The 21,957-nt window shown below is 38.1% G+C and overlaps 1 protein-coding gene and 1 non-coding gene across 3 annotated transcripts in view; both read left to right on the top strand.

The window, feature by feature from the left end:
- Positions 1–17,400, top strand: part of Nedd1 (NEDD1 gamma-tubulin ring complex targeting factor) — a 41,718-nt gene extending 24,318 nt beyond the window's left edge. For both annotated transcript variants that reach the window (XM_027392626.2, XM_027392627.2), the window contains exons 9-15: positions 2,377–2,505; positions 4,722–4,769; positions 5,932–6,137; positions 7,178–7,325; positions 8,129–8,285; positions 15,319–15,385; positions 15,814–17,400. In XM_027392626.2, the coding sequence (XP_027248427.1) occupies positions 2,377–2,505; positions 4,722–4,769; positions 5,932–6,137; positions 7,178–7,325; positions 8,129–8,285; positions 15,319–15,385; positions 15,814–15,918 (860 nt within the window). In that variant the 3' untranslated portion in view covers positions 15,919–17,400. The remainder of the gene's footprint in view (positions 1–2,376; positions 2,506–4,721; positions 4,770–5,931; positions 6,138–7,177; positions 7,326–8,128; positions 8,286–15,318; positions 15,386–15,813) is intronic.
- On the top strand, positions 8,477–8,621 carry LOC113833054. The gene has a single exon (XR_003480596.1). It is a non-coding gene; the product is annotated as a small nucleolar RNA SNORA79 (small nucleolar RNA).
- Positions 17,401–21,957: the final 4,557 nt, after the last annotated feature.

The following is a 21,957-nucleotide window of genomic DNA, read 5'->3' as shown; positions in this document are numbered from 1 at the left end:
AAAATCAAATGTGTTGATTTTGATAGTGTGGGGATAACTATTTTCATTATCAGTTTACTGTGAAGGGTATATGTTGCTCTCATAGAATAGTCACAACATACAGGAAAGTAACTAGGTTCATGTTTAAGAACTTGGAGACAAACACTGTGGCTGTTGCATTAGAAGAAATTATTTTTGAAATATAACTGAATAATGTTTCCTAAAATGCTGACTTAGCTGTATTATGAAAATTTGCTATGATTTTCATAAATGATTCTGCAATTCTTATTCATAACTTTAAAAGATTAAAATGGTAGTTTATAAGCTGTGAACTAGAATGTCGTTGTTAACAAATAGTTGTTCTTTAAGGATGACCACACTCACTAGCAAATTAAGGCTTGTATCTGGTGGGTTACCCATTAGTGACAGCCTTAACAGAGTCTCAAATTGTCTGGCAAAGCAAGTCTTTGCTTTGTCCTGGCAAACAGATTTCTGTTTATTTTGAAGTAACTGTCCACTTACAGAGAAGTTTTAGGCATAGTGGTAAGTTCCCGAGCCTGCCATTTGACAGTCAGCACTTTGTCCTAGTCATGTTTTCTTACTCTGTCTCACAGACACAGCTGTGTTTGGCCTACTTGTCTGTGTGTGTGTGTGTGTCTGTGTCTGTGTCTGTGTCTGTGTGTGCACATGCCTATGCACATGGGAGCCTGGTGACAGCTTTAGGTGCCACATTCCTTAGATACTGTCCACTTTATGTTTGGAGTCAAGAGTTTCTCTGTGTTTTGGACCTTGCCAAGCTTGCTGGCCAGCTAGCTTCCCTATTGCTTGGACTGCAGGCACCCTGCTATTCTTTTCTTGTGTGGTCTGGCGATCATCTTTAGCCTCTACTGATGCAGGGCAAGCACTGTTGTGACTGAGCTGCCCTGACCTCTATAGTCTCATTGGTTTCCCTTTATACACTAAGATAATGTTTAATGATTAGGATGGTTATGGCAGTCCAAGAAGATGTATCCCAAGTGCCTGGCACATGAGACACTCAATAAACAATATGTTGGTGGTGAATCTGTAACTGGCACATGAGACACTTGGTAAACCATAGTATTGGTGATAGTGTAGTCACAATCATGACCATGATGATGACTTACTTTGAAGTTTATCTACAATTAGTCTAAAGTTTTAAAAATTCTTCTTTCTACTAGAGTTATCCAACTTAGTTATTGAAAAGAGCCTCTGTAGACTTGTTGCTGGTCCTCAGTTTAAGTAGGAAATAACAGTTTTTAACAAGTGAAAATTAAGGCTTCAGTACTATTTTTCTATGATATTAGCCCTCTGTTCTGTTTCAAAGGCTAGGATGTTCATTCAAAAAGTTAAAAACCTAGAAAAAAGGAAGTAAGCTCCTCCCTGCCCACATTCTTCCCTTTCATCCTCTCACTATGTAGCCCAAGCTAACCTGGACTCCATAGCCTCCCAGTGCTGGTTTATAGCTGTGCCTCTGTGTCTGGCTGAAACCACTGCTCTAAACACCTGTCAGTGTTGTGAGCTACAGCTGCTCTGATTTTCTAGCAGTTGCTTTTTTCTTTTAAGTTGATTTCTTTAGCTGGGCTTGGTCAGCTTTGAAAATTCAGTTGTCTTTTTTTGTGTGTGTTCATTTTAGGCTTTTCAGTTTCCATTTGAGACCAAGGTGCCGTCAAGCTCCTTTTAAAAATATATAGCAGTGTGCTGCCAGTCCAGGAGCTGGAGTTCACCCAGTTGCTGCATCTCTCAGAAACTCACACTCCTATCACAAGCAAGATGGTTCTTAATCTATGGTTTCTCCCACAAAGCCTTAGCTCTAAAGTCATGTACTTACTAGCAAACCCTTTACTGTTGCCTACTGCACTGTTCTTTATGAGTCTGATACTCTTTTTTCCTTATGGCTAGTAATAAAGTGAGTTAGTAAGTCCATTAGTTTGAGAATGCTGAGAGTCAAGTTAAGCTCCCACTCTTGGTGACAGAAGACTTTATATGGGGATAAGAGGTCTGCTTTCTGCAAGTTGGAGAATAAATGTTAGCTGATTCACATTGTACCTTAGTTGTCATGCTGTTTGCCTCGTAGATTTGTCTTAGTCATTTGTAGGCAGTCATAAGCATAAGAGACATATATTGTATTCAGTGTACTTTAAAGAGGGCAGCAAAAGCATATTGATGATTTTAGAAACTTTCTACTGAAGTGATTCCTGTGAAGAAAAGAGCTGTTTATATGGAAAAATCCTTCACTGACATATTCCGCTGCCTTTCTTAGTACTCAGTTAAAAAATTGCCACAGTGTGGGTAACATTCATTTTTGCATGCTAGCTTCTTATGGTAGCTACTTAGATGCATGTTACAACACTCATCTTTGTATCCAATTCTCCCAAGGCTTGCATCGAAGCATAAATACAGATATTTTATCTAAGGAAGCAGATGGTGGAAGAAGTCAAGATTTCTCCAACTTTGATGATACTGGGGAAAATAGCTTAGGTGACATGTTCTCACCAGTCAGAGATGGTAAGTGTTCAGGTCAGTGGGTGTGGTGTCTTGGTGCTCTCAGGTGTGGGTCTAAGTCATACAGTGGTTTGTGCATTTTCTCAGTTCCTGAGTGGGATCTTTCCTGTACCCTATATGTGGGAAATTAGCATGCTAATGCAAATGCTGGCTGTTGGACATGGCTCCTAAGATAGTATTTTAATTTCCATAAAGATTGATCCAACCCCTGTCCTGGGGATCCCATCAAGGTCTTCTGTATGTTGGGCAATTGCTGTGTCTGAGCTTAGGTGCCAACAGAATTTCTTAAAGGAGTTTCTACCATTATAAACAATCTTTGACTTGTATCTGCTTCAAATAAACCTCCCTAAAATCTTGGATGCTTGGTATGTAAAAATAAAGATTATTAGTATTTACTTGATAATTTATTCAGTGTTTTCCTGGCTGGGTAATATATTGCCTCTTCTTTTGCACTTGTATATGATAGTTTCATGTGTATATTACATCATCTCTGCCACCACCCTGTAGATGTCACTATTAAAAATAACTGTTGTCACCTTGCTGCATAGACACAGTATGTCATTGTCCAGCTGTGCTTTTTAGTTCTACTGAGGCTCACATTCCTTAATGGAATGGGTTCATTGCTAATAGCAGTATCATCAGTGATCCAGGCAAATATCTAGAGGACAATTTGACAGTTAAATTATTCATACTTTCCGGCCCGTTAATTCCATTTCTACCAATTTACCTTAGAAAATATTCAGAGACATCTGTAAGATTTGTGTTTACTGTTTTTTTTTTATAATATTGAAAAACCAGAAAAATATCTAAGTGTCCATAGTAGAGGATTTAAACATACACACACACACACACACACACACACACACACACACACACACACACACACACACACACACACACACACACACACACACACACACACACACACACACACACACACACAACACACACACACACAAACACACACCACACACACCACACACACACACACACACACACACACACACCTCCCTACCTGGGGGGTATTGGGGGGAGTGGAGGGGAGAAGAGAGCAACTTATCTATTTAAGACTAAAGGAGGGGGCATTTTTGCAAAGTGAAAATTCATGAGCAACCTACCTATTCTTTTAGTTGCTGCACTGTTTTTCAAATGTAAAATTTGAGTATCCATTTTGTAAAATTGTGTATCCATTTTTGAGGCTTCATCTTTGTGGTAAGGAAACCATGGTCAAATATAATGCTTGCTTTTGTTGAATTGGTCAATCTCAAGAGTGTAGTTCTCTAAGAAAAAGGCTTAATCTTTGTGCCTCAGTTTCTTCATCTGTTAAAACAATTTTTAAATTAAGAAGAATCCAAGAACTTTAAAAAATCTGAGCGAGCGTTCGTGTGTGTGTGTGTGTGTGTGTGTGTGTGTGTGTGTGTGTGTGTGGTGATAGAAAGAGAAGAGTGTGTTAATATGTATAGCTACTAGGTGAGAGCAAAGTATGTTAGTATGTGGTGTGCAGTTATGTACACAGATCTCCTATCTGCAGTCATTTGCTCATTGGCTATTTGTATTTCTGGTAGTGGCTTTTGCCCATTCTCCTGTTAATATGTGAACACTGAGTTCACAGTTTTTGTTATATATTGGTAATTTATAATTACACTATTGTAAGAGTTTGTGATTGAAGTTAATATCAGTAAAGCCAGGTGTTTTTATGACATTATAATGCTTGTAAAGTATTCTTATTTCAATTAATTACCCAAATGATTTTTGAGATAATCAAGCCATTATCTCTAGTGTAAATATGCAAAAATTATAGTTTAACTTTATAGACGCTTGCCCCAAATCAAAAAGGTACCAAATAGAACAAGTTAAAAACTGTTGTTGAGCACTGGCACCTATTTTCAGATTTGTTCATGCGCTGCTGTCTCCTTACATGAGCATAGAATGAGCTTTCATATTTGCTGTTCTGCAAGAAGCTAAAAGAGTCAGAGGGAACCCTGTGTTAGTTCCTGATGATGTTTGACTTCAGCCATACTCAAGAGTGTCAGTGGGAAAGCAAATAGGAAATCCAACTTGCTACAGTTCCTTCCTTCCTTCCTTCCTTCCTTCCTTCCTTCCTTCCTTCCTTCCTTCCTTCCTTCTTTCTTTTTCTTTTTGCAATTTTGAAAAATTTAAAGTTTATTTTTTATTTGCAATATTTTTAATAATAATTTGATATTGTTATTTTATTGTAGATGGTGTAGTCAACAAAGGAGGTGATGAGTCTACAGGCAAAGGAGATGGTAAGAAATCTCAGGAAGTGTCTTCATGAAAATCAGAAGCACTACTGTCATAGCTGCTGTGTAACAACTTTTCCCACTCCTTTAGCTTTAATAGCAAACACTTGGCATCTCACTGTTTCTGTGAGTTCAGTATCACTTGGCCAGATCTTTGGCTTCAGATCTTTCCTTTCTTGAGGCCTCAATTGAGGAAATCAGCCAGAGCTGCATTCAACACTGCTTCCAAACTCATTTGTGTGCCCTTTGACTGGAGAGGCTACTTCTTGCCCTTTGGGTATCCCCTCAGTTAAGCTGACAGCAGAGCAGCGGCTTCCCTCAAAGTGGACAGTGAGAAAGAGGGCCTCGAGAGAGAAGCCACACTGTGACCTGATCTTGGAAGTGACATCATACCACTTTTTCCATGATCCTTTTCTTAGTCTAACTCCTGCATACCCAAACTGAGAGGAATGCATACTACGTGGAGGTCAAAGGCATACGTCATCAAAAGTCAACTTACAGGCTGCCACAGACACATACAAATTAAAACAGTTGTCAAGCACTAATGCTGTCTAATCATTGATTGTGCTTTGTTGTTTTGAAACTATTTTCATAAAAAAAGAAAAGACGTTCTTGCCATGTAGTCCGGGCCGGTCCTTGTACACCTTAGTCTTCCTTAAGCCTCTGGAGTGCAGTAGTGTTCTAGAACATGTACTTTTAAAGACTCTCCATGTACTTTTAAAGACTCTCCATACTTGCACAGAGGAAATAGAGTTCCAAAGTTCCAAGCTGTGAAAGGATGCACTCCCAAACGCACATCAGTTCCAGGAAATGCTAAGAAATAAGGCGGTCCTCTGAATCCAAATCCCGCTCTTCTGCCAAATTATCTGCCATCATTTTTTCCCATTTTTTTTTATTTAGAAACAATCATTTTACATATCAATTGCCTTGTTCCCTCTCCCTCCCACTCCCATCCTCCCGTCAATCCCCCCCCCAACCCACCCCTTGCCTGCTCCCCCAAGGACAGTGAGGCCTTCCACAGGGGATCATCAAAGCCTGTCTCGTCATTTGGGGAAGGGCCTAGGCCCTCCTCCATGTATCTGTGGCCATCATTTTAAATACGTGCTTATACCAAGTGTTTCAGGTTGAAAACTGGTATGTGCAAATGGCATTTCTTTTCCTTTTTCAGGCCTTGACTTTCTATCACAACTGATGAGCTCAGTGTTCCCGTCGAGAAAAAATCCAATCACTTCCGGCACTCTGGTCTTGCACTCCAGTCCTCTTAATCTCTTTACGGACTCTCCAGGGAAAGAAGAAAATGAAAGTCATGATCTGACAGCTGAGACGAAGAAAACATGCCTGGGGAAGCAGGAGCCGAAGGACTCCTTGAAGCAGGTATCCACCAAAACATAATGCCTGAATTCAGTGTTTGTCACTCAAAAAGGGCGACCCAAGTTTTAAATCTTGATGCCAGTTTTTAATAACTGAAGAACAGCCTTGAAGCCTGTCAAAACCTGGTCTGTGTGCTGAAGATAACCACACATCTGCAAGAAAATACCTCATACCTATTCTTTTTTTTGAGGAGAAATGGTTTTTATTCTCTTGAAAGCAAAGAAAAGAGCTTCTGGTTTAAAAGAGAAAATCAAGATAAAATAATGTATATTGTAACCCTGTATCTGTGTACATTCTTCATTTTCATTGAGGAAAAGAAAGTTCCAACTAATTCTTACTTCTAAGAAGTAAAGCTAAAACAGTGGGTGATGTGTCTTTATTCATATTTTCAGTTCACTGTGTCTGCTTTGAGAAGTGCTGAAATGAAAAAATCCTAATTTCTTAAGTAGAGATGAAAGAAAAGGTGTAGTAGAGAAGGGGGAAATTCTTTTAAAATACATTTCCACTGCAGCCTAAAGCAAGCTGGTGGTCATGTTGTTCTTAGTGTTAGAGCAAATCTAAGGTGGCTAAGAACCGCTAGTGTTAGCACCTTGGGGACAAAGGTTGTGGGAAGGTCAAGACTGTAGGTATGCAAATGTCTGTCTGTTTTCTAGTTTATATTTGAAATGAGAACTTAAAAGATAATCAAGTCAGAAGTACAAGAATGTCTTTATTTTCAGATAATTTCTGTCTAGTTAATGTGGGAGTGTCTAGTGATGGCCTACCTTCCTTCTCTTCCCAGTGGTTTGCATGTGAGTGTAATCAACAAGGGCTTAGTAGATTCACTTTTTGTAAATATTCACATCTTTGTTCATTATTAATTAATCATTTTACTGATTATTAACTTGCTTTGCTACTAGTTTTAGGTCCTTCTCAATCTCTCTTCTCATTTCCATGACCCCTACCTACTGGGGGAAAAAGTGAGAACTAGATAAAAAATTTGTGGGTAATAGAGGCAAGTAAGAAATGACATTTTAAAGTCACTGTTTCTTTTAAATACAAAGTTGATCTCGTCTGGTGCTGAACCTGGAATTCTGAATCCCTCTCCATCATCTAACCAAACAAGAAATCTTGAAAATTTTGAAAAGCCAGAAAAACAAATTGAAGCCCAGTTGATACATGAACCCTCGGTCAATAGATCCTCAACTCCAAGTAAGCACCCTGAATGTCCTTGTGCTTGAAAATGTGAAGTTGGAAATTCCATGATTATTTCCCTAGTAAGGGATAAAGAGAGACCACAGTAAAGTTAAAGGAATGTGGGTTTGTAGACAGGTCACCAGCATGAGTTCTCCTTTTTTGTTAGAAGGCATGAGTGGTTAAATTCAGCAACACTGATTTGATCAGTCTAACATACAAGGGTTTGATTTAATTCAGTGTCCAGAGAATGAAGTGGGTCTCTTTGAAAAGGCATGGTTAAATACTTGGAATCTGTTAAAAAAAAAAAAAAAAGTATGAAAGTTTTATGTTTAGAATTTATGCCTTAGACTCCTAAGACCCAGTTGCATTTGAACGAGCTGAGTTGATCTGTAAGAGCTGCCTGAGAGAATTTCTTTTTCCAGAGGCAATTCCATTGCAGTTGTTAAACGCCAGGCCTTCGCCTGTGGCACTGTTGGGCTTCGGTGTTCCTCCTGTTTGTTTCTAATTGTCCTGGGTTATCTGGTTTGTGGTGCAGCTTGTCACATGCAACCTTTATAAGAGGAATGATTCAGGCCTTCTCCCAGACTAATCCCTCTGTCATGTGTTATTACGTTAGACAGTTGGCAGTTTCTATATACTGGTAAATGACTATTATAAAATAATGACACAGAAAGTTTTGAAAATTAGTATTTCAAACAGTGGGTTTTTCTAAATGTTCTTTTGGAGTTTCCCAAGTCTTTCTTTACCAAATCTTATTTAGAAATGTTTGTTGTCTCTTAGTCCAACTTAACTATTATTATTTTCTCCATTTGTTTTAGTTCCAAAGGTAGCGTCCTCTGTGGCTGCTGGAATAGCCAGTTCACTCTCAGAAAAAATAGTCGATACCCTTGGGAACAATCAGCCAAGTGCACCCCTGACCTCTGTTCAAATACGCTTCATTCAGAACATGATACAAGAAACTATGGATGACTTCAGGTAGCACTGAGCAGTTGTTCTTCCTCTAGTCACTGAATTTGTTTTTATTTGCATGAAACCAGAACCAGAATTCACGTTGGTAATTGCTATATATGTCTAGGTTCTGATGACCACAAAATCATAGAAAACAAAGTTTTATCTTTCTGTACTGTTCTTCCCATCATTTGAATTTTCATTATAAAGTTATGTTTTGATGACTGTTCCTCCTATTGCCTTTAGGTATGGCCACTAGGATTTTAGGTCATCATAAATTAAAATTGATTTTTTTTCACTCAAAGAATATTAAGATACTGGGATTATCTGTACATTCTTTGAAATTTGCGGGATCAAACATTTTTTTTTTTTTTTTTTTTAGTTACATGTTCTACAGTCTTGCTATTTCATTGTTATTTCAGAGTTTGGAAGTTATTTTCAGTTACTGAGATTTGTGTGTGTGTGTGTGTGTGTGTGTGTGTGTGTGAGAGAGAGAGAGAGAGAGAGAGAGAGAAGAGAGGAGGGAGGGAGGGAGGAGGAGGGGAGGGGAGGGAGGGAGGGAGGGGCTTCCCTTTCTGACCTGTAATTACTTGGATTATAATGAGAAAGAAAATCAGAGATGTATAGTTTTTATTGGTGTACCTTTCTTTCTTTCTTTCTTTCTTTCTTTCTTTCTTTCTTTCTTTCTTTCTCCCTCCCTCCTCCTCCCTCCTCCTCCCTCCCTCCCTCCGCCCTCTTTCCTTCCTTCCTTCCTTCCTTCCTTCCTTCCTTCCTTCCTTTTTTTTTTCAGGTCTCCATTCAATTTTTATTATTTTAAAATATTTTGATGGATCCTTAAAAAACTATACTTCTATTTTACAGCATTGTAACTCATTTACACCCCCCCCCCACACACACACACAAACGCATACCTGTAGGATTTGCTGAAGGAGGCAGAGGGAAGAGGATCACAAGTTCGAGACCAGCCTGGGCAACACATTTTTTTAGGGGGTATAGCTCAGTGGTAGACAATTTGACTAAACATTTCTTTTTAATGTTTAAAATATTTTTAAAATACATTTTTACAGATGGGCGTTGATGGCGCACACCTTTAATCCCAGCACTCAGGAGGCTGAGGCAGGCGGATCTCTGTGAGTTCGAGGCCATTCTGGTCTCCAGAGCAAGTGCCAGGATAGGCTCCAAAGCTACACAGAGAAACCCTGTCTCGAAAAACAAAAACAAAACAAAAAAAAAACCAAAAAAATACATTTTTACATATTAGAAATTTTCGTTTTGAAAAATTGTCTTTTTGATAATTATGGTGTGCCTAGTTGTGTCAGATATTAAGAATACAAAAATGGGATTTTCCCACAGTGGCCATATGCATCCTGATGAATCTGTATTTAAATGTAAATTAATTTGTTCAAGATTGCCAAATAGGGCACGGTTGACAATATGACAAGGAAATTTTGTCACGTAACAACAACTGGATTAAAGTAGATACATAAACAAAGCAAATGCAGAAACCCTGTTCATCTGCTTTCTCCGCTGGTTGTGGCCATGTGGTCTATTCTGAAAGTCTTTGTTTTGTGATTGTTCCTTAACTCTGGGCGTGTTTTCCTTTGCTCTTGTAACTTCACATCCTCACTCTGTTCTCTTTTCCCCTTTCATTAGGTTTTGCTCAGTAAGATCATATTCAGTATTTATGTATCAGACTTTTACTATGCTTTTTAATTGTACTGGTATTTTTTTTTAAGTAGGACTTATTTTTTGTTAGTACTGTACTTAGACAGTTGCATAGATTATAAGTGGTCTGCCTTAGTCCTTTCTCTCTTTTTTTCAGTGCATGGTTTTAAAAGATATAAGGGTTTTTGAGCACTGCATAAATATTTGTGGCCTAATAGCAAAACTGCCTAGATGGAAGCTGAGTCTAGTGCAAATAAAATGATGTTGGAAACACAGAAAGCGAGCAATTTTCTTGGGCAAACTTAGAAAGGTATTGCTGAAGAGATTTTTGTTTTACACTGAAGTGTGTTGGAACAGCGTGGGAAGAGACATGGTTATAAATTCTAAGAATGTATGCATAGAGAAGGAACTGTGTGGCCCGAAAGGAGAGCAAAAGGCGGTGTTTATGAAGGACTAAACACAGAGTTAATAGAAAGGTTTTCAGCTCAGGAGTGATGTAGTATTTACTGCATTCGAGGGTCAGTTCTGGTTCTACAGTGATGGGCTCAGGCCTCCCCTTCTTCAACCTGCCGAGAATCGAAGTCCCAGTGAGACTGCTCTCTCTTTCACCACTGCTGCCACTGCTTGTACTGCTAGGGTTTGTTTTAGTGAGTCTGTCCAGGCTTTCTGTGCATTGAGGCCCAAGTGACTCAGGGTTTCTCAGTTGCTCTGTCTCTGCTTCCAGTAGGTTATATACAGTTACCCCTGTCATTGTGGGCACAGAGGGGCAGTGGAGGGGACTCAGCCTTTCCCTTTAGCTCTCATGGTAGCTCCTCTCTGTGAAGCTTCAGAGGCTTAGTTCCCCACTGTGAGATGTCACATGATCTGTGCCTTAGGGACCCTTTCAACCCTGTGTCTTTGCTTCTCCCTTATTTTTAGTAGGAGCACTTAGTGTAGGTCTCGGGGAGGAAGTTAGTGCAGACTTGACAGCAGAGGCTCTTGGATTCTAAACTCAGTGGCCAGTTTCCAGGTGACTCTTAAAAATCTATAGATATTTTAGCTAGTTCTCTTCAGCTTCTCATGGGGAACTTCTCCTACATAGGCTCAGTCTAGAGTCATGGATCTCTTTTCTCCCAGGAAGAACTTTTCTTTTCTTTGATTCTAGTTTAAATTTCTTTGTATTTGCAACTCTGGATAATTTTAACAGTTACAGTTTCATAAGTGACCAGACTTGTTCTTGGTATTAGCTCTGAGAGGTGGCATCATAAGTGGTCTTTCAAGATTTTCATTTGTCAGGCAGGTTCTTTGACTCTGTAGTTGCTGGGTTTGGGTTTTCATAGTTCTTTTACCCTAGTTTCGCTTTATTCTCATGGCTCAGTCTTTGCCCTTTTGGGACAGCACCTGAAGTCTGGAGTATTCACTCCATCTTCTAGTCTTGGTCTTCGTTTACCAACATCCTAAGAATGTCCAAATGCTCTCTGCTCCTCAACTGCTACTTTATCTTTGCTTTCCTGTCATCCAATCCAGTACAACTACTAGCAAGGAGCTTGCAGGTGTCTCCTGGGGACATATACCTTTCTATAGACCTGCCCTCTTTAGGATGTCAAGCCTCTCACCTTGACTTTCTTGGTAGTCACAAGCTTTCAACAGGGAAGGGTATGTTCCCCTACCAGGGAAGAGTATCTCAAGTGCCAGGCCCCTGCTGCACCTCAGCCTGGTTTGCCATACTGAAATAAATACACCTGCAGGATGGAAAAGCAGAGGTATGCATGGACCTGATCTAGAATTTTCCTTTTGTGCAAGACAATTAAGTTTTGAACCCCTGGCTATGTTAGTGGTTGTCTGATTGTCTTTTGTTGTCGTATTCCTGGGAACCGTACCAAGGGCCAATTGTATGATAGGCAAGCACTCTACTAGTTATGCCACCAACCTTTCTAATACCTTCTTTTTTATTTTAAATATATACTTCTAAATTCTTTTCAAATTGTCTTATTACTGTACTGGAGAATAGACACAACTCTGGGACTTAGCATGGTAGGCACAGGCTGTATCTCTGAATACATCGCTAATACTCCCTGTTTTTTACTACAGCTTTTATCATACTGAAAGTTAAAGAGAAGAAAAATTAAATTTGTTATAGTTGCAACAGAAAATTAAGTTGCTTGGGAATGCATCTAACCAAAGATGATGAGTACATACTATATTTGTCTTTCTTCATCTGGGTTACCTTACTTAGGATGATTTTTTTCTAGTTCTATCCATTTGCCTTCAGATTTCCTGGTGTCCTTGTTTTTAGCAGCTGAGTAATACTCCATTGTGTAAATGTACTGTATTTTCTTTATCCGTTCCTCAATTGAGGGGCATCTAAGTTGTTTTGTTTCCAGACTCTGGCAATTACAAATAATGCTCCTGTGAACATAGTTTACCAAGTGTCTTTGTGGTATGATTGAGCATCCTTTGGGTATATGCCAAGGAATGGTATAGCCAGATCTTATGATAGATTGATTTCCAGTTTTCCAAGTAACCGCCACACTGACTTCCAAAGGGGCTGTACAAGTTTGCACTCCCACCAGCAGTGCACGAGCTTTCCTCTTGCTCCACATTCTCTCCAGCATGAGATGTCACTTGTGTTTTTGATCTTGGCCATTCTGACAGGTGTAAGATGAATCTCAGAGTCATTTTGATTTCCATTTCCCTAATGGCTAAAGATGTTGAATATGTTAAAGTGTTTCTTGGTCAGTTCTTCTGTTGCCTTTAATCCCAGCACTTGTGAGGCAGAGGCAGGAAGATCTGAGTTTGAGGCCAGCCTGGTCTATGGAGTGAGTTTTCTCACAGACCCCAACTACTCTTGGGAGTCGGCCCTGCCCTGGAATGTGATCAGTGTCCCAAGGTCATGTCATTAAAGGAGACTCTCTTTCCCAGCAGCTACCAAATGTTAGTGGCTCCTCTAGTAGGATTTTGTTTCTATCTCAGAGAAACAATCCCATTCATAATAGCCTGAGGGTGGGGAGTGGGGAGATAAATCTAACTAAGGAAGTAAAAGACTTGTATAATAAAAAACTTAAAAATAATAATAAAGTAATTAAAAAATAAGACATTGAAGAAAGAAACTGAAGGTGCCAGAGGATAAGAAAGACTCTCATGCTTGTGAATCAGGAGGATTAATATTGTGAAAATGGCTGTCCTACCAAAAGTTACAAAAATACGATTTTTTATAGAAATTGAAAGTTAATCTTAAATTTCATTTGGAAACACAAAATACTCAGGATAGCCAAAACAATTCTGAACACTAAAATAACTGCTGGGGACATTATGATCCCAGACAATGTTATACTACAGAACTGTAATAATAAAAGTAACAGCATACTGGCATAGAAACAGACATACAGTTCAGCAGTATAGAATTGAGGACACAGACTTTTCTTATACCTATACCCATGTGTGTGTTTGACAGAATAGCCAAAAATACATAGGAGAAAAGACAGCATCTTCATGCTGGTCAGCTTGGATAGCTGCATGTAGAAGAATGAAACTAGATCATTCTTTTGTCTTGCACAGAGCTTTACTCCAAGTGGATCAGGACCTTGATGTTAGACCTGCTCTTCTGACTCTGGTAGACAGTAAGTAGGGTATGGTAGCGAATAGGCTTGAACTCATTGCCATAGGAAGGAACTTTTTGAGCAGGCCCCAGTAACACAGGTGTTAATACCAACAATTGACAAATGGCACGACTTAAAACTAAAAAGCTTTTGTACAGCAAAAGACATCATTTGAGTGAAGAATCCGAAAGTATCAGTGATATATTTGACAGACGGTTAGTATCTAGAATATACAAAGAACTCAAACACCCCAATTAGAAAGGGGAACATGGAACTAAACATAGCTTCCAAATGATGAAATACAAATGGATTTATGTTGTCTCATGAATAGAATTCTTAATCTCATTGTTAGCAAAGGAGAAATTTTGTAAGTCTACAGTGAGTCAGATGAGGTGCTGCATGCCTATGACCCCAGCATTCAGGAGCAAGGGGATCAGAAATTCCAAGCTAGCCTAGGCTACAAAGTCAGACGCTGTCAAAAAAACTTTATGATGAATAGTAAAAATTTCATGAACAGCGTATTCTATAAGAGGAACAGTGTGTGAACTCAGAAAAGTACTCAACCACTTAGCTAACCAAAAATGGAGGATTTATTGTGATACCATGTCACTTTCATGGCAAAATACTGGAAAGTGTACTAATACCTGGCTTTGGTGAGGTGACAGAGCAAGTGCAGAGCTCTGTTGTGTTGGTGGTAAACAAATCCATCCATCTACCATTCTGAAAAGCCATTTGTGTGAATGCATAGAAGTAAACAAGTCTATACCCAATGTGTCATCTGTGGACACTGGGATGTATTAGTTGAGGGGTGTGTGTGTGGGTGTGTGTGTGTGTGTGTGTGTGTGTGTGTGTGTGTGTGTGTGTACAATCACTTATAACAATGTGGGAATAATGGAAATTCAATACCTCATGTATTATCTATGGACACTGGAATGTATCCGTTGAAGGTACATACAGGATTGCCTAGAGTAAATGGGAATGATGAAATCTGAAAGCAGTTCAGGTGTCAGTTGCCAGGAGCATGGGAACAGGGTACAGCAAGTGGATTACATGGGATTTCTAAATTGTGTCATAAACCACTGTAGGCTTCTAGAGCATGTTACTGGTTCTTTTTGTTTGTTTGTTTGTTTGTTTGTTTTGTTTTGTAACATTTAAAAGCAAGCATAGTGCAAACATTAAATCACATTGTTATGCAGATACACTTTTAAAGAAAAGCATGTCTTTGCTCAGTAACATTCAGACTTAAGATTGTCTGCAAGAGTTAAGCAGTGATATCAGATGGGAACACATGGGAGTTTCCATGATTTGATAATGTGTGCTATAATGTATTATCATTTTTAGTTAGTAACTTTTATTGATTCCTTTATAGGCATGAGGTAGTCAGAGCCAAACAAATGGCTCCCTTCGACTGGCAGTCCTCTTTTCAGTAGCTAAGACTTTGACAGTGAGCTTTCTGGCCTGCTTACTAGTCTATCTCTCCACAGTGACCCTTTCTTTAAGAAGGGGTGTAGTACCCTGAGAGGTAGAGGAGGCCAGCCCGGCTGGCAACCTGTTCAGCCCTTTGTGGGACTTTAGATGAATTAGAACTGTTCTGCCTCTGTTTCTTCATTGATAAAATGCTCGTTATCACTGTGAAGATGAATGAGTTCCTGAATTTTCAAGTCAATGAATCACTGTACTGCCAGGCACACAGTAAACAACACTGTGCACTGGCATATGTGTGATTAATACCTACTCATGTAAATAATGAAAATGCTTTGTGAATGATTTACCGTTGTTACACTGTACAGTTTTAACAGGACTTTATATTTTCCTAGGGAAGCTTGCCATAAGGACATTGTGAATTTGCAAGTAGAGATGATTAAACAGTTTCATGTGCAAATGGTATGTATAGCAAACAGTGTCCTAAAGAATGTAGAGTGTGTGGATCTGAGGGGAAAAAAAAAATCCATGAAAAGCCAATACATTTTTACTTGTTATTACAGCTAATTGCCACCATAGGTGAGTGGAGTTACAGACATCTTAACAAGTGAAGTAGATCTTAGCTGCTCACCTACTTTTGAACTTTTGATAGTTGAGGCTTCTTTCTCACAGATTTGTTCTTTGATGAGTAAGCAAAAAGATTCCCAAGTGTGTGACTGTAAATCTTCCAGATATTTAATTTCTCTGGTAATCTTTGTGGTTACGTTTAAGAAATGCCATTTAGCTAGTTAATTGAGCATAAAAGAAGTGACAGCTGAGTGTGTGTAAAACACAGCCTGCTGAGTGTGTGAAGAGCCAGTAATTTAAAAGCCATTTCCCTGCTTTTCCAGAATGAAATACACTGTTTGCTGGAAAGGTACTCGGTCAATGAAGGCTTGGTGGCTGAAATTGAAAGGCTTCGAGAAGAAAACAAAAGACTACGGGCCCACTTCTGAAGACTCAAAATACCTTAATTTTTTATGATTTGGGAAGTTTCTGGCAACTGAGAATGACACAGAATCAGTATTGTTTTCATGACCTTGACAGTGGATTTTGCAGCAGGCACTATTCCATCTCTGTCAGACATATTTATATTTTTATATTAAAACTACACAGAATACCATCTTCCTACTAGGGAAGTCAACAGGATCTGTATTTTCTGAATGCCTTAGCTATACACTAAGTGCCCTTTTCCTAAGAGAAGAAAATGTGCATATAAGGGTATTCTTATGTTTTGTAAATGACTAAAAACATATTTTTGATGGACAAATTGTATTTCAATTTTTTTTTAGGTAGTCAACATTTAAAACATTCGTGTACTTTTTATGAAGAAAAAATTTTAAAGTGGCAATTGGATTTTTTCATGCTACTGATAATTATTTTGTTAGCATGATGGCATCAGGTATGACTTATTTATTGCTTATATGTGTGGTACATTTTGAAGCTTTAGTTGTACAGATACATAGTGCCTTTGGCATATCTGTTGCTGTGTTCTGTTTCTGAGGGCTTTATACTCTGGTTACCTAACTTTACATATGAAAAACTTCTAAAGTTTTGGAAAATTCAAGGGCTGTACATCTGCTGATTGTCTAATGAATTAATAGAATTCAAAATCATACAATAAGGTTTTAATCACCATGGCTCAACTTATAATCAATGAAAATTTATTGTAAGATGCTAAATATCACAATATTGTTGCCATTTTCTCCTTGCATGTGAAAAGCATAATATTTTTTCTGTGTTTTGTACCATAACTTTATCTAATTATAGTATGCTACAAATAGTATTTTTCTATTTCTTGCCTTACTGCAGCATTATTTATATAGGTTCATCATGAAAAGAATTTACATGTTGGAGCAGGTGGTCATGTTCTTCTGCCTGCTGTGATCCACAGTTTGATAGGATTTGGTTAGGAGAACTACTCATCCATTTACAATCTTGTTGCCTCTTGCCCAAAGATTTCAACTGTGTACTTTGTATATAGGTCTGTTGCCCAGTTTTGTTTTCTGGTATAAAATGACTTACTAAAATGTAGCTTAGTTTCCTAACTTTATGGGTTTCTAAAGTGATAGAAGGTATAAGGATCTATTTAATAAATATAACCTATGAATAATTATTTCCAAAAACAAAACAAGAATGTGACTTTTCCCAGGTGATGCTGTGGTCTTTTCTCGCTGGATATGGCAGCATTATGACTTGTAACAAGTTTCCTTATATGTCACTCAAACAAGGTTAGAATGCAGAAGTACTTTGTCTATATGCTATATTTTAATCTATTAATATTTTCCTACTCCCCTTTTCTATAGGTGTATATATTGTTATTAAAAGGGATCTGATAAAAATGATGTAGTAATGGTATATGTATAAATGAAGCACTTGTCATGGATTAAATGCTGAGTACAGTAAATAAATTTTTTGCATTCAAAACAGAAACAGCTGACAATCTGAACTTGAACCTTTTTTCATCTGGCTGAAATGGAATAATAGGGATTACCTTACCTCCCCATTGGAAATTTGAAAACAAAAGACAAAAATGTGCAAAATAGTTACTGTGTGTTAGCATTGGCACCATAGCACAGTCATCCCTGAAATATACTCACACAGATGACAGCAAATTTCTTAAAGCCAGCAAGGAAAATTGGAAAAAGAAGCTGAAGAAAAAGGACACAGAAGGAAAAGGATGGCATGGCAGAATGTCTTCAAAGTTCTGAAGGTGGATCTGCAGTTCAGATTTATACTCAGTGAAAATGTTTTTTTGAAACTGAAAACAAAATGAAACTTTTTCTTCAGACCTAGAAAGGCTGAAAGAGTTCCACCACAAAGAGAGGAGCGCCGGGAAATGTTTACAAAGGCAAAGGATACCATAAAATTATAACAACACAAAGTAACAAAGACGAAAAATGTTAAATACAAAAGACATTTCCCGGTTTTCAAAGGTGAATGTAAAATGTTACTGCGTTCTTAAGCAAGGTGAAGGTGATGTAGGGCTATGATAAGGTTGGGAGGATGCAGTGAAGTGTCTTGCCCTGAGGTGTTGATACTAACTGAAGCAGAATGATACTACCAGGAAGTAGACTGCCATAGAAAGAATGTCAGCTGTAATAGAAAAAAAATTTATAAGTAACTAATAAACTAGTGAAAATGATAAGGTACAACCATAAAACATCAACAACCACAAAAAACCCAAGTGTCTAGAAATGGTTACATGGGTAGTCACACATAGATGAGAATCAAGAGTTTGAATACCTAGGATCCACAGCAAATCTGCAGACCATATCTGTAATACTGTTGTGTCTACTATGAAGTGTGAAGCGGAAACAGAAACCCTATTACCTGTGGACCACCCCGATGGACTGACATACCCAGCAGCAAACAAAAGACCTGGCCTCAAGAACTCTGGCAGGTGAAGACTGACATTCCTGATTGTCTTCTGATTCTGCTTGTGGACTGTGGCACCCATGTGCTGCACTAATACACTCATACACACACACAGACACACATACACACACACACACACAGAGAGAGAGAGAGAGAGAGAGAGAGAGAGAGAGAGAGATCCGAAAGAAGGTAGTTAAAAAGATAAATTATGGGACAAATAAAAAATAAACAGGGAGATTAAACACATATCTAGAATTACATTGACTAGGTTGTGAAAGTTAGTTTTTCAGATTGAAACCTTTAGACTATCCAACTGTACTGAACATATGAAATCTAGTTTAAACATGAATATATAAACTTTAAATATGAAAAATAAAATGAGTAGTGTATTGAGTTGAATGAAAATGAGATTCAGTAGAGAAAACTCAGTGGTTAAGAGAATATACTGCTCTCCCAGAGAACCCAAATTTGGTTCCCTGTATACATCTTGGGTGGTTCACAGCTTCCTGTAACTCCAGCTCCACAGAGTTTGACAACCTCCTATGGCCTCTGCAACCATTCTCTCTCCCTCTTCCCCTCCCCCACTCTCCCTTATCTCTTCCTCTTGAATAATTAAAGATAAATCCTTAAAACTGTCGAAACCACACTGTGTGGAAACCACACTGTGTAGTATTTGTAGAGGAATGCATAGCATCAAGAGCTTATTTTAGGAAAGATTTCTATATTCAGTGACCTCAGCTTCCACCTGCAAGTAGAAAAATATGTGAGCTCCAAAGTGAGAAAAAGGAAAAAAAGAATGCAATGGGAACAAAATCAACTGGGAGAAAATAGTGAAGTTAAGAGCTAGTTCTTAGCAATAAAAGTGATAAGCCACCAGCCACACTACTGAGAAAAATAAACATAAGTGATCAATATCGGGAATAAAAGAAATCACCTATTCTACAAGTATTTCTGACAAAAAAAAAGCCAAGTATGAAAACTGATTAGCTCTTTCATATATTTAAAGAAAGCACCACGTTTTGAGCATGTGCTTGCAGCATTGTAAAACCAGGGTATGATACCCAACTCAGAAAGGCCAGCATACTGACATAAATGCAGATAATCCCACATCACATTTTAGTAGTTCAAATCCAGCAGTCTATTAAAAAGTGATACAGCCAAAGGAGATTCTCAAGAACTCAAATTTGGGATAATGAGGAAATTTAACAGTCTATCACAAAGCAAACATTCTTTTGGTAGTTGCAGAAACGATGTTTGACAAAGCCAGTGTTCACTCCTGATTTAAAACTCAGATGCAAATGAATATACAAAAATCTCATATCTATGTAAGTAACAATGAGAAAATTGCATACCACTTAGAGGAGCATAAAATTGTGAACTAGTGAGAAAATAGATTTGATAAGACTTGTATGCTGCATTCTCCAGTGAGAAGGTAAACTTTAGTAGTGTGGCATGCACATCAGGGGTTGAAAGCATCAGTACTGTGAAATGTCAGTTTTCAAATTGACATGTATTCAATGGAATGACAATAAGAATCTTAACAGTTTTTTAGATAGCATTTGTGAGTCTGTCTTCAAAATTTTGAAGTGCAAAGTATTTGAGTAACCAAACTACCTTGGAAAAAATAGCACATTGGTGTATATATTTCATAATTTCTTGTTAAAAGGTATAGCTAGACAAGATAACAGATAAGTGTAAATACAGCCATATCAATATGGTACAATAAAGTCTGGAAATAGATTCTCACACTAGTACACATGTTAGGGAGAGCCCACCAGAGATAACACAGTTGATAGCCAATTGTAAGTCTTTGTTGCAGTTGGCTAAGACGACACTCAGGTATTTTGGGACCCAAGAGTAGCACTGGGTGTTTAGAGTGAGTGATTTTTAAAGGCAAAAACCACATTCCAAGTCTCACTTGGCAGCTTCAGGGGGAGGTTTTGCACAAGTAAGCAAGATTAAGCAGAAGCTAAGATTAAACAGTTAGCTGAAGTGGGGAGGTTTGCACAAGCAGGCAGCTTAACAGAAGCTAGGATATAGTGGAGTATCTTGACCTCAGATTCCTAGAATAGAGTTGGGTAATTTTCTATGGGGCTTCCTATCAAGGTAATCAAATTCTAGTTAAATCTAAAATGTCCTCAGCCACTATACAAGATGGAGGAACCTCTGCACTGTCTTGTGCTAACATATATATCCCTCAAATGATTTCTGGCATAAAAATATAAATCAATAGAGAAAGGTTATATTTTGTTTTGTTGGATAACTGGGTGTCTATTTAGAACAAAAATTGTGAGGCATACTTTGTACTATATAAAAGTTAAATAAAATAGATTGAATTTATATTTTTTAACTAAAAGAAAGTTCTAGAAAAAACAAGCAGAAGTCTTGAGCTTATCAGTTTTTTGTATGTCAACAAATAAAACTTTTGAAAGAAAAATTATTAACTTGGACTTGAGCAACAATTGATAACACTCTTCAAAAAATACTCTGAAAGATTCAAAGCACTAGGCATATTGGGGAAATGCCATTTAGTATCTTGAATTCAACATAAGTTTCTAAGTGGGCAAATGATTTAGATAAGCACTTTGACAGTGATGATGGGAAGACTGTAAGTATGCCCATGGGAAGAGCTATGTAATCTCAATCTTCAAATGCAGACCAAGCCAGGAGATGGTTCTGCATGTTTATTTAAATACTGAGACCTAGAAATCTGGCGTGGTCCTGGGTTGGTAAGGAAGTGGAACAACTGTGATTTTTACTCTGGAAGAATACAAAGTGGTACAGTCATCCTAGGGAACATTTTTACAGTTTCTCCCGTTATCCACAAGGCAGCTACCTAAGCCATTCTATTCCAGACAACTAAATAAAACTTGCACAGGAATGATCACAACAGCTCCATTGTAATATCCAAAATCTGGATATATCCATCCAAACACTTGTCAACAAATAAAGGAATAAACAAACCACGGTACATGCAGTGATGTGGATTAATTACAAAAGCATCAATAGAAGCCAGTGCTATATGGTGACATGCAGTTCTAGAAAATGCAAACTTACCTTGGCAGTAACCAATGTCTGTAAACATCCAAAAGGTCACAGGAAGATTTCTGTCATTGATGACTGCATTGTTTGGGTTTTGATGATGGAAGAATTCATGACAATATTTTCCAAAATATATGCTTCTGTTATGAATAATATCAACTACTTCAACTTGTTATTTTCAAGACAAGGTCTACATAGCCCAGATTGGCCTCAAACTTCGTATGTAGCTCAGGTTGACCCTGAACTTTTGAGCATCCCATCTTTACCCTCCCATGTGCCACCAACAAAGGTGATCATTTCTCATGTATGGTGCAAGTATGTTGAAATTACTTCATTCCCATCCCTCACACCTTTATTATACTTCAAAATATGAAATGGATATAAAGTGAAATACTAATTTGTTGTCAGCTTAGCATGCAAATCTTAGTTTGCTTTCCTGTTGTTATTAATACTTTTGACAAAAGTCACTTAAGGGAGAAAGGGCTTACTTAGCTCATAATTCCAGGTCACAGTCTGTCGATGCAGGGAAACAAGGTGGCCAGAACTAGGAGCAACTAGTCACATCTACAGTCAAG

This window comes from Cricetulus griseus (assembly GCF_003668045.3).
Source record: "Cricetulus griseus strain 17A/GY chromosome 1 unlocalized genomic scaffold, alternate assembly CriGri-PICRH-1.0 chr1_0, whole genome shotgun sequence".
In the NCBI taxonomy this organism is placed as follows: domain Eukaryota; kingdom Metazoa; phylum Chordata; class Mammalia; order Rodentia; family Cricetidae; genus Cricetulus; species Cricetulus griseus.
Note: the sequence above shows the minus strand (reverse complement) of the source record. Positions and strands in the feature narration are given on the sequence as shown.